Source organism: Octopus sinensis, linkage group LG2 (assembly GCF_006345805.1).
Source record: "Octopus sinensis linkage group LG2, ASM634580v1, whole genome shotgun sequence".
Lineage (NCBI taxonomy): Eukaryota > Metazoa > Mollusca > Cephalopoda > Octopoda > Octopodidae > Octopus > Octopus sinensis.
The window spans coordinates 158,450,495-158,464,544 of record NC_042998.1 but is presented as its reverse complement, the minus strand read 5'-3'; the positions used below and the strand labels follow the sequence as shown (position 1 = coordinate 158,464,544).

General features: G+C 38.2%; 1 protein-coding gene across 1 annotated transcript in view; it reads right to left on the bottom strand.

Annotated features, from left to right (window-relative positions):
• LOC115226597 (photoreceptor-specific nuclear receptor) overlaps positions 1-14,050 on the bottom strand; it is a gene marked incomplete at its 5' end in the record, with an annotated part of 205,353 nt that overhangs the window by 174,316 nt on the left and 16,987 nt on the right. The window contains one exon of the mRNA XM_029797613.2: positions 13,500-13,603. Within this exon, the coding sequence (XP_029653473.2) occupies positions 13,500-13,603 (104 nt within the window). The remainder of the gene's footprint in view (positions 1-13,499; positions 13,604-14,050) is intronic.

The following is a 14,050-nucleotide window of genomic DNA, read 5'->3' as shown; positions in this document are numbered from 1 at the left end:
TTTTACTCATGTATGACCTACGATATAACGCATTACGTTCACATATATAATCTAGAAAATAACACCAACATTTAAACATACTAGTAGAAAGATTGCCCTCCGAGTGTTTTTCTGCTAGCCACTCGATAATATTTTTGCATTTGATTCCCAATTCTAATATTTCATATATTTTACGTCTAATTATTTCTTTGTATAATTGTGCTCACTTGCTTAGTAAATATTGCTTTCATTATTTTATCACAGTCATAATCTCCCTTTTTGAAACAAACATCAGGGTAGTCCAACAACAGAGGAAGAGTCAGTTTGTCAAGTTTTACCCTCCTCTCAAAGCAACATAGAAATTTCAATTCAGTAGCCCATCTGTAAGATTGCAGTGTGTATGTGTGTGTGTGTGTGTGAGAGAGAGAGAGAGGTGGAGAAAGAACATTGCAAACAATGAATGAAATAAACATGAAATGAAAAAATCGTATAAATAAAAGGGCATTACTACAGATGTATATGCCCCAAACTTTGTTGTCTCATAACATCCAGAAAAATGGATACATTTTAACAAAATTTTATACAATACCTCTTAGATGTTGTGGCTTCAGAATATATAGAGATTTATAGGAAAGAATTTTTCCGAGGAAGCGGAGACAGGATTTTTCGTAAAATTCACACGATCTGAATGTTTTCCCTTATAACTTTCAGGAAGATGGGTATCTTTTAATGAAAATTTATAGAAGTCCCTTCAAACGGTATAGATTACGATTATAAAGAAATTTGTGGGGGAAACTTTTTCAGGGCTTTTCCCCATTTTTTAACCACAACCTTCAAAATGATTGGGTTGAGGAGGGAGTATCTTTGTATGAAAAGAGCATTGAAAACTCTTTTTACACCCCTTCCTCATCCTCCCAATATTATGGCCAATTCTTTTTTTGCACTTCAAAACCATGGAAAGAACATTTTCGGTAATTTCTTTTAAAAAATATTAATAGTGAGTGAATTAAGTGCGATTTGGCTGTTGTTTCTAGCACATCCGAAGACAACCCACTTCGTTTATCACTCTCGCATGTTTTTCAATGTTTTTTCCCTATAAGCCGACGAGCCGGAAGAAACGTAAGCATGCCGGGCGAATTGCTTAGCAGTATTTCGTCAGTATTCCGCCGAGGTCGACTTTGCCTTTTATCCTTTCGGGGTCGATAAATTAAGTACCAGTTGCGTACTGGAGTCGATCTAATCGACAAACCCCTCCCCAAAGATTTCGGGCCTTGTGCCTAGAGTAGAGAAGAATATTTTTTCTCCATAAATACATTTATATGCTATAAAAAAAAAAAGAAATTATGAATCTTTTGCAACCCCACTCCCTTCCTCCGATTGTTTCTGTTTAGAAATTAAAATATTGGGGAGCCTGAGAAGGCCATTGCTGCCATTTATCCACAGTCATTTAAAAAAATTACGGAGATGTACTTGCATAGCGTGAAAGATGTTTGTAAGCCATTCAAGAACATACAAAAACCGTTAGTTTCACGGCACCACTTAAATACAAATGTCCTGATGCATCTATGTAACGATATGAAGGGTAGGGTTAGGTTTAGTTTTAGGGTTGGTTAGGGTGTCATTATAGGTCCACATAGCATACATTTGAAATGTTTTGTACCTCTATTTAAATAATACCTCTGTATTGAAGTAATACCGTTAAGGGACTACCGTTAAGTAGTACTAGTTTCACTTCAACATTTAAATTTCATTTGCGTCAAAATATTTTCGCTGCTTTGAAACCGCTACTTGTTCACTGACAAAACTTCACAAAAGTGATGCAGCACGAAGTTTTGTCAGTGAACAACACAGACACGCACACACACACACACAAGCACATTCATTGTCCTTCATTTGTGTGTACGTGTATCTATGTGTGTGCGCGAATGTGTATTGGTGTGTGTGTGAGAGAGAGAGAGAGAGAGAGAGAGAGGGAGAGTGAGAGAGAAAGAGAGAGTCGATCGTGCAACTTGTTTGTGTATATATTGGCTTAGTGGTACAGAGTGGTTGGAAACTGTGAATAAGGTGCAAATTTCGAGTACTTGTCGGTAACATTTTCTCCTCGTCTTCTAATAGTAATTACTCATCTTTCTAGGCTCTTCTCACAGCTATCCCACATTCAAAAATTATACGGGTATTTAAAAAACTTTTTATTCAATAAATAATGTTTTTACATTACGTATACATTAATAAAATAAACTGTGGACTTTCCAAATAGCGAAGTAAAACTTAAAAGAGAAAGTGAGAGACTTTGTAAATGAAATACTGGAATACTCTGCAGTGAATGTAATGAATATTTAAATTCGTGAAGAATTGGTGGCAGTGAATGCAATGAATATTCAAATTTGCGAGAAATTGGAGTTTAAAAAAATTCACTAAACTTCAGAAGTCGAAACTATAGGAAATTTGTTAGAAAATGAATTTATAAAAATATTTCCAGACGGTCACCCCGTTAATAATTGTTTTCTTTTAGTACTTTTTGTAATTGTTACAAAATTAATAATTAATTAATAAGCAGCTTTCTTCATTATAGTATAGCAGATATCACAACTCACACAACGGTATGAAAACACAGAAAAATGCATCAAATGCATAAATTCCAATATGTGTGCGTGTGGGGGGTGAGTGTGTGTGTGACTGTGCGTAAGACGAGGTATAAATAAGTCATGAGAGTAAATTTGGCTTACAGCTGTTTCTAGTAGTCATTATAGGTACGTTAGTGATAGGTTTACTCAATTAGTCTATTGATCAATTGAGAGGAATTGAACGACTTAAATAATTAATGCTACTTTCGTCAGAGACATTTCTGGTTATGTATGTATGTATGTATGTATGTATGTATGTATGTATGCATGTATGTGAGGATGCAAGGCTCACTAGTCAAAGTGTCAGGCTTACAACATGAGGTCATGAGGTTGTGAGTTCGATTCCCAGCTCTTTAACAAGAAACTTCATTTCACATTGCTTTGGTTCACTTAGCTGTGGAAATGAGTTGCGACATTACTGGTGTCAAATGGCATCGACCATTGCCTTTCCCATCAATGGCGGGGAGAGAGGAGACTGGTATGCATGGTATGCCTCAGAGGGGAACTCTCTAGCTGCAATCCCATATATCTATGTAAGTGTGTATGTATGCACATATATATATATATATATATATATATATATTATATATATATATTATATATATATATATATGTGCATACATATATATGTGCATACATATATATATATGCATACATGCACACGTACATAGATATATGTTTATAAAAAGGCCCCTTCGGTCAGGAGGATTGCAGCTAGAGAGTTCCCCTCTGAGGTATATCATGCATACCATGCATATATATATATATATATATATATATATATATACTTCATTATTATTAAAGTTGCAAAAGCATTATGAGCATATCACAAAAAAACTGCTACACAAAGTTTCACGTTCCCAATCGTCGAACAGTTAGATTGGGATTGTAACAAAATAAAGTTTGTATGTATATTACTCTACCTTCGGTATTCGAGCACTATTTTCCCCCACCTTGTTTCATATTTATGTGCTTACTTTGGCATATAAATATAAATAAATATATAAATATATGGCCTGGGGGGCAGATGCTCTCAGGGATGACACACCATCAGCAGGCACAGGCAGAGTCCCTGCTCCATTTCACAAATGCCTTTTTCATAGAGCAAATAGTTCTGCAACCAACAAGGGCAGATAATATACTGGATCTCTGCTTCACAAACAATACGGATATTATCCATAATGTTAATGTGATGCCGACAATGATCTCGGATAACAACATAATAGAGCTGTCTATGTATGGACCAAAAGCCCCCGTAGACACACAGCCTATACGAAGCGTCCATCATCTCTCCAACTTAAACTTTCATAAAGCAAACTGGAAGTTGATTGAGAAAGAGATCCTCAAACAGGATTGACCTAAATGTCTCTCCACACCGGACATTAACATGAAACACAAACACTTCATGTCCATAATACAAGCCATATGTGACAAATATGTCCCAGTGTGCAGGGCCAGCACACACAAAAACAAAAAAAGGATCCCTAGAGAAAGGAAGATTCTTATGAGACGACGGACAAGGATTGCGAACCGCCTGAGCAAGCACACCAAAAGTGGTGAGAAGTCTCGGCTCGAGAGAATGGTAATGGAAATTGAGAAAAGTCTGCATCAGTCCCATGAAAAGGAGAGAGCAGATAAAGAAGCTTGGGTAATAGAAAATATAAAATCAAACCCTAAAGCTTTCTTTAAGTTTGCCAAATAGACAGCCACAGTGCACCAGAGAATAGGACCTCTCTTCCAAAAAGATGGCTCTCTCACAGGAAATCCCACGAGGATAAGTGAAATACTGAACGAACAATTCCAAAGTGTGTTCACTACACCTCTAGGACACAGGCAAGTAAACAACCCAGAAGAATTCTTTGCCACTTTACCTGCGGCCAAAGAGGCAAAAATTGAGTACATCAACATCGAAATATGATGATATCACACTAGCCATAGATGAGATTGACACAAACTCAGCTGCTGGATCTGATGGATTTCCAGCGAGCCTTCTCAAATCGTGCAAACGAGCCCTTGCAAAACCGCTACAGCTTCTTTTTCAGAGCTTTCTTGCAAGTGGTAAGCTCCCAGTCAAATTGAAAGAGGGGGTAATATGCCCTATCCATAAGGGAGGTTGCAGAGCAGATGCTAAAAATTATAGGCCTATCTCTCTGACCTCACACATCAGCAAAGTCATGGAACCAATAGTCCGTAAGAAACTAATCATGTTCCTTAAAGTAAATGACTTGCTGTCCGACACTCAGCATGGATTTCGACCAGGTAGAAGCTGCCTAACACAGCTCCTGCAACACTATGACTGGGGGTTGAAACAGCTACTAAATGGCTCAAATGTGGATGTAATATATCTCGACTTTGCAAAAGCCTTTGATAAAGTCGACCATAGTATGATCTGTCAGAAACTGCGTGGTCTCGGCATAGGCGGAAAACTTGGAGAGTGGCTGCACAACTTCCTAAAAGACAGAAGACAGGCAGTTGTGAGCAATGGAGCCACCTCCAAGGAAACACAAATAACAAGCGGTGTCCCACAGGGCACTGTCTTGGGGCCACTGCTGTTCATAGTAGCCCTTTCAGACATGCCTTCAGTTGCTACGATGGCCACCCTTGCTAGCTATGCAGATGACACACAAGTCTCCCAAACAATACAAAACCCTGAAAATATTGCGCATCTGCAACAGGAGTTGGACACAATATACAGGTGGGCTGAGGACAACAACATGCAGTTTAATGCAGGTAAGTTCCAGGCCCTGCGCTACCGGCACACAAAGGTAAACGACGTGCAGACTGGATACACTGGCCCAGGAAGAATTGCAATCCCTGAGTCAAAATCAGTGCGTGACTTGGTCATTGACATGAGCAATGATGCATCTTTCCAAGTTCATATTACTAATCTGGTGATAAGATGCAGACGGCTAGCTGGATGGATTCTCCGAACTTTCAGAACAAGAGAGAAGGAGTCACATGGTCCTATGGAAAACATTCGTCCTCAGCCGCTTGGACTACTGCTCCCAACTATGGTCACCACACAATATAAAACTAACAGCAGAACTCGAAGCAATTCAGAGAAGCTACACAAAGAAAATCGTCTCAATGCAAAATATCAGCTACTGGGAAAGACTGAAAGTATTAAACCTCTTCTCCCTAGAGCGGTTGCGGGAGAGATATGCGGTGATATACATCTGGAAAATCCTGGAGGGTCTTGTCCCAAACTTTGCCATTCAAAGTTACCCCAACCGCAGAACGGGGCGCCACTGCATGGTGCCAAAGATTCCAACATCACCATCAAAATACAGGTCCAGATACTGCAACAGCTTGGGTTTCAGAGGACCACAGCCCTTTAACATCCTCCCTAAATGCCTGAGAGACTTACATGGTGTGGATGTGGGTTTCTTTAAAACTAAACTGGATCTCTTCTTGTGGGGAGTCCCAGATGAACCTACCTCACGACAGGAGACGCAGATGCGGGCAGCAGCATCGAACTCCCTTGTTGATCAAGTGCCACGTATCGGAGGTGGATTCACATATTAGTGTAGCTCATTCAGCGGTGGTGCCCCAGCATGGCCGCGGCCTTCGGGCTAAAACATTTTTAAGGATTTAAGGATTTATATATATATATACATATATATATATATATATATATATAATATATATATATATATATATATATATATATATATATATATATATATATATATATGAAATGCTGTTAAGCATTTTGCCCGGAGTGTTAACGATCCTGCCAGTTCGCCGCTTTAAGACAATATATTACTGACTAACTTGAACTATTTGAGAAAAAAAAAACGAAGAGAAGTAAGTCTGAGCCGTGCATTGGCAAAATAAATGAAATTTAGCAAAAGTTTCCATAGTTGTGTCGAGATCAAATATTGTTGATGAAAAAGAATGCAGCGTGTTAATGTTTCAGGTTTTAAATTGAAATAAAACGAGACGCATTTACTATTGATTGGACTTAGTTTAGCTAAGACCTTGACAAGAGATACTTTTGTACGACGACAACATCTAAGAAAGTGTCCTGTAAGTCAGCGAGGTATGATGGAACTCCCCATACCTATCATTGCCTTATGTGATTATGTGATTAAGCGATGTCTACCAACCAGGAATAAGTACGCATTTTTTCACAGTTATTTTTCACCATTGCACGATTCGAGCTCACAAAAGGAAGTTTTCGAAAGTGTTCATCGCAATAGTAAAACCCCTCACTGCACAGAACTATGTGCAGTCTATTCTAGTGGCTACCTATGTGAATGCGAAATGACCTAGTCGTTAGGGCAGAGGACTCGCGGTCGTAGGATCACGGTTTCGATTCCCAGACCGAGCGTTGTGAGTGTTTACTGGGCAAAAACACCTAAAATTCTACGAGTTTCCAGCAGGAGGTGGCGAACCCTGCTGTACTCTTTCACCGCAACTTCCTCTCACTCTTTCTACCTGTTTCTGTTGTACCTTTATTTCAAAGGGCCAGCCTTGTTACACTTTGTGTTACGCTGAATCTCCCCGAGAACTACGTTAAGTGTACACGTATCTGTGGAGTGTTCAGCACGTTAATTTCATGAGCAAGCCGTTTCGTTGATCGGATCAACTGGAACCCTCGCCGTCGTAACCGACGGAGTACCACGACGTGCTATCTATAGTACAATCGGCACGTCGAAATTCTAACGACCTGCTGAAACATTACACTATGTATGCAGTAATCCCTCGACTATCGCGGGTGTTACGTTTCAAAACTCCACGCGATAGGTGAAAATCTGCGAAGTAGAAACGGTACTGCATATATTTCTTTTATTACTTTTATGATTTGTATATATTTATTTTATTATAAATGCAAAACAACACCACGGAGGGATCGACGTAGGCATAAATAATAAACCGCGATAGGTGAATCGCGATATGGCGAGGGATTACTATATACGTTACTCACCTGTAATCACTTCGTTGTTCTTTATAATAGAACACTCATTCTCTTCAAAGAGAATAAAGGCCAAAGCCGAACCATTAGGTCTCACCTGTCCCTTACTTCTTACAAACTAAAGTTGTTTTAGAAAGTCAATCTTTTATTTGTTTCAGTCATTGTACTTCGGCCATGCTAGGGAACGAGCTTGAAGGGTGTCGCCCAACAAATCCTAGTCCAGCACTTAGATTCATAAAGACTGGTACTTATTCCACCGGTCTCTTTCGCCGCAACAGGAACGTATATAAACCAACGTGGAGGCGCGTGGCTTAGTGGTTAGGGTGTCAGCATCATGATCGTAAGACTGTGGTTTCGATTCCTGGACCGGGCGACGCGTTGTGTTCTTGAGCAAAACACTTCATTACACGTTGCTCCAGTCCACTCAGGTGACAAAAATGAGTAACGCGGCGATGGACTGGCGTCCCGTCCAGCTGGGGAACACATACGCCATTGAAACCGGGAAACCGGGCCCATGAGCCTGACTAGGCTTTAAAAGGGCGCATTTATTTGTTATTTATACAAACCAACATCAGTTGTCAAGCGGTGATATGGGCAAACACGAATACATGATCTCTGTCTCTGTCTGTCTGTCTATCTCTCTCTCTCTCTCACACACACACACACAACACACACACACACACACACCACACACACACACCACACACACACACACACACACACACACACACCACACACACACACACACACAACACACACACACACACACACACACATACATACATACAACATACATACATACATACATACATACATACATACATACATACATACATACATACATACATACATACATACATACATACATACATACATACATACATACATACATACATACATACATACATACATACATACATACATACATACATACATACATAACTCGGCGGGCTTCTTTCAATTTCCGTCCAGCAAATCCACTCACGTCTTTGGTCGGCCTGACAATATAGTAGTAGACACTGGACAATGGTGACGCAATGAGACTGAACCCGGAACCATGTGGTTTGGAAGTAAACTTCTTACCACGCAGCCACGTTTGTGCCTATAAACTAAACTTCATAAATTTTGTAAACTATTTTTGAAAACTATATTTAGTTTTGTACTTTACTACATGAGTTTTTTTTTTTTACTCTCAATGGTTAAGAAAACCGATAGTCATATATTTGAAACGTACAAAAGTCGAAATATAAGATGATATAATAAAAATAAAACAACGAACAATCAGATCTGCAGCTACTTACACAATTATCACCCAGATACATTCATTAATACTTTTTTATATCTCTGCGTCCAGGTTTCATCGCGGTATTGCTGCTAGCCTTGGCATTTCTATTGATTAGCAAATAAACTATAGATTAACTATGCATTTGTTTTACACGGGAAATACTTCTGAATAGCCATCTATATGTATATTTAATTGTTCATCATTATATTAGAGTTTGATGATCTTTCTGTCGGTTCTTTTTATTAGATGTTTCACTTGTATAGCGACTGCTTTTAGTTTGAAATTTTCTTTTCTTTTCTTTCTTTTCACCGGAAGTTTCTTTTCATTACCCTCTTTCTCTCTCTCATATTCTCCTTCTTTGTATTGTCATTCTTTATAGACGTTTTCACATTTTCCATTATTTATCCCTTTTGGTTATTATTTGTTTCTCTCTACATATTTAGGCAAGTGTGTGTATCTATGTATACATGCCCGTATGCATGTACGTAGATATGTATGTAATTATATACATATATATGTGTGTGTGTGTATATGCAAATATGTATATCCATATCTATATATACATACATACAAACATACATACATACATACATACATACATACATACATACATACATACATACATACATACATACATACATGTATACTTGCATACACATAGACAGATAGACAAGCAGACAGTTATATATAACAAGCTCAGGGGAAATGTCGTAAAGGAAATTGGTTATTCAGTATGTATGAGCACCTGTGTGATTTCATGTGTACGTGTTAAAGCGCGTGTACGTGTGTGCATCTCTGATTCTATATGTGTCTGTGATTCTGTGATTCTATGTGTCTGTGATTTTGTGTGATAAATATACAGACGTCATCGCCAGCATTTAGGCATTGGAAGTTGTTGTTTTAGCTGCGATAGTGCTAAAATGAGTGTCGACCCTCAACTTCATGGCTGATTGGAACGTCGTCGGTTGGTTGTTGCCTGATATTTCGTGTCCATCTTCACCTGCCTGTTCGCTTTAGAACGCCGCAGAGAGCGCCATCTTTAATTGGATGTCCATCAAATATTCACGACTGCAGTGTCAGCTGACATTTCACTGACGACTGACTGAGACTAATATTGATGCCGTTGTTCTTGATGTTGATTTTGATGTGGTTGGTTGTGGTGGTGGTGGTGGCATTGATGGCAGCAACGGCAGCGGCGGCAGTGGCGGCGGCGTTGATGGTGGGGATGGGGGTACTTGTGGTAGGTGTGTTGGTGATAGTAAGGGCGTTGGAGGTAGTGTCAGAGGCAGTAGGTAAGGTGGTACGGGTTGAAATGGTAGTAGTGTTTGTGGAGGTGTTGGGGATGGTGGGCGTGATAGTAATACAGATGCTTATGCGGTGTCGGAGACGGTGGAGGAAACATGGTGATGTTTGAGATGGTGGCGGAGAATAAAGAAGAATAGCGACAGTTGTGGGGATAGAATTGATGGTAGTGTCGCTCATCGTGGAGTCGATGACGACGGGGGTGATGTTAGTGATGTTGTTGACATATTAGAGAATCGGATGTGTGCTGGTGTGGTGTGTCCTGGCATAGTGTGATGTTACATAGCCTATAGTTTTGTTGGTCAGAGGTCTGACGTTTGCATTTACGTATTCATGTCATATATTCGTACCTATGTACACTTATATATACAAATACTTCCACACATACATATGTATATGTATGTGTATATGTATGTGTGTATATATATATATATATATATATATATATATATGCACATACAAACAAGCAAACAGAAAGGCTCACACAATCAATGACATGCGTGCATTGACTTATATATGCATGTACATACATATGTGAAAAAGAAATATAATAAATAGTTCTTCCGACGGTTTCCATGATGGACATTCCGGTTGCATGATCATCTGAACTTCTGCCAACTCAATGAGTTGTTACATTTGAGGATTGCGACTTCGATGTAATCCTGAAACAGAATCATTGTGTCGCAGTGTGCGGCACGAGTGACCTTTTGTATTACCCGTGGAATCTTTGGAATTGGGCTTTCCTATAGTTTCTATCTACACAATTTAACCCTCAACACATGAATCAACCCGAGGCAAAGACAAAATATCTCCTTACCATAACGCTACGAGTTACGATTGAATTCGGGCAGCCATGATTGGAAAAATCTATCTATCTATATCTATCTATCTATCTATCTATCTATCTATCTATCTATCTATCTATCTATCTATCTATCTATCTATCTATCTATCTATCTATAACTATGGGTGTATATATGTTTATGTGTACATACATATGTATATGTATATGTATATGTATATATATATATATATATATATATATATTTACACACTCATATATATACATTCATACGCACATACGCACTCGGGCACGCACACGCAAACACACACACATTAGCACACACATACATACATGCAGATACTGAAAGTAAATCATTCCAGAATTTTACTTTATATATATACTTTATATATAAACACGAGTGAACACGTAAACATTGATATGTGTGGAAAAAGTTAATGATCTTAATGAAGAAAGCTTATAGATATTATAGAAGTAGGTAATAGAGACTGAAAAAAAAGTACAAAGATATGTAAATATCAAAGGAAATGAAAGGAGAAACGTGAACAAAACAAGGAGCATGTGAGGGAAAGATAGTCAGAAAAGACGAGGTGGTGTCAAAAAGTTGTTTGATTGGCTCTGTAGCTCGGCAACAGTTGGTATCACATGGTTGTGTGCGTTGTGAGAGCTGGTAGTGACCTTCATGAGGCAGTGTGCTGAGTGACATTGTTGTGTTTACTTCACAAAATCCCCCAAACTCAAGAGTTTTGGAGATCACATATACATACAGTAGTATGCGATATTGTCATGGACAGGAAGTTGGAACAAAAAAAACAACGTGAAATTTTGCGTTAATCTTGGGGAGTCTGCTATAAAGACATTGAGCATGCTTCGACACGCTTACGGCGAAGAGACAGTGGATCGAATGCGATGTTTCGAGTGGCGTGGGCGCCTCAAAAACGGAAGAACATCCTTGAAAGACGCTGAACCATCTGGAAGTCCTGTTACGAACTTTACGCCCAGAAATGTGGAGGAAATTTATCAGCCTGTACATGAGGATGGTCGGAGGACAATCAACAACGCTTTGAAGCGACTGAATCTGTGGAGCACGAAGAATTAGATTTATCACAACGACAATGCACCCTGACACTGAGCTCGCCTCACTCGTGAGTTTCTCACCATAAACAACATGGTATTGCTTCCGTACCTGTCCTGTTCGCTAAATTTAGCACACCGGGCAAAATGCTTAGCTACATTTCATTCGTTACGTTCTGAGTTAAAATTCCGTCGAGGCTAACTTTGCCTGTCATCGTTTTGAGGTCGATAGAATAGGTACCAGTTGAATAGTTGGGTCAATGTAATCGACCTAGCCCTGTACCAAAATTGTTGGTCGTGTGCCAAAATTTTTAATCAATGCTAACATCATCATTAAAGCGGATAGCTGGCAGAATCGTTAGCACTCCAGGCAAAATGCTTAGCAGCATTTCGCTCGTCTTTACGTCCTGAATTCACATTCAGCCGAGGTCGAGTTTGCCTTTCATTCTTTCGAAGTTGATAAAATAATTACCAGTTGAACTCTGGGATATATGTAATCGACTTATCCACTCCCCCGAAATTACTGGCCTTGTACCAAAATTGGAAAATTAGTATTATCATGCATGTCAGGAAGTCTTAATTTTCTCTTTTTTTCTTCGTAGAACAAATACATGTTTCTTCATTAATGAATTTAAAATTATGCTATCTGCTCTCTAGGAATTCATCCATTGCTTTCAAACAATCTTAAAGTCGAAAGTAATGGTGAAAAGCACATATAATACCGCTTATGATTTAACAGTATTTTATGTATTCAATGGAAATTTCATCTCACGTAATTTGGCCTGCATAAAGATGATCTGTTAATTTTCCGCTAAATGAATAATCATAAGCTTGAGAGACCTTAGAAAGATGTTATTAATTGCCTTTAGGGATTTTAACTTTAAAATATCTGTTAGTACCAACATCGGCGCAGATCAACGCAAATATGTCGAAGATCAGAAACAACATGTAACAGCATGTTATAAATGGATCCCGGAAAGATTTCATGTTAATAACTTTATTTAGGACATAATAAATCCAACATCCACTAATTAAAAAAAGAAAGAAAATGTTTTTAAGTAATATTCACTCCTTCATAATAATTTTTGCTTGATGATAATGTATATCATCATAATTTGTACGTAGATTTATATTTCGTGGGGGAAAATAAGTTTTGAGGTTTCATACGCATCCATTCTTCGAAAAGAGGTCAGCCCTCTAATTTAAGAACTCATCTCTTCTCACGGAATAGGCTTCTTTCTCTGTTGTTATTATTTGTTTTTTAACCTACACTGATAATTATTAGTTATTCATAAACATTTTGTATTTTTCTGTAAAAAATATTATTAACTCGTGTTATTTCTGCGTTCACTGAATATGATCTGAAAACCGAGAAAAAGCATTTTTCAATTATGTCTTAATCCTCCAAAAATAAAAAAAATGAAATAGGAGATTTAAGAAATAAAAATTAAAATCAAAATCAAAAGAAAAGACGAAAGACAATATTTTATGCGATGAGAATGATTATGTACTTACCATCTTTGTTCATACCCATCTGAAGACATTTTTTCAACCGACATGCTTGACATTGATTGCGATGAGCTTTGTCTACCGTACAAAGACCAGTTCCCGCCTGACATCTGTAAATATATAATCAATATTACGTTTATGAATTTGTTTTGCCAGATTCCTGACGTGAAATCATGTTAATGTTAATGAAACAGATAATGTTATATTTCGGGGTGGTCATTTTTTTCATGCCAAATAAACACACGCACTATATATTCGTTCTTTACACGTTTATTATTGTTCTTGTTTTATTATATGTCCATTGTCTGGAAATCTTCCGTCACGCATCCGTGACCTCTTCAGTGACTCACCCATGCACGTGTATCCTGCTGTTCTGTTTAGTCCACTCTATCTACAAAGATAGAATGGACTAAACAGAACAGAAGAGTCGCTGAAGAGTTCACAGATGTGTGACGAAAGATTTCCAAACAATGGACATAAGATAAAATAAGAACAATAATAAGCGAGTGAAAAATGAAAATACAGTGCGTGTGTTTATTTGACAAGGAAAAATGACC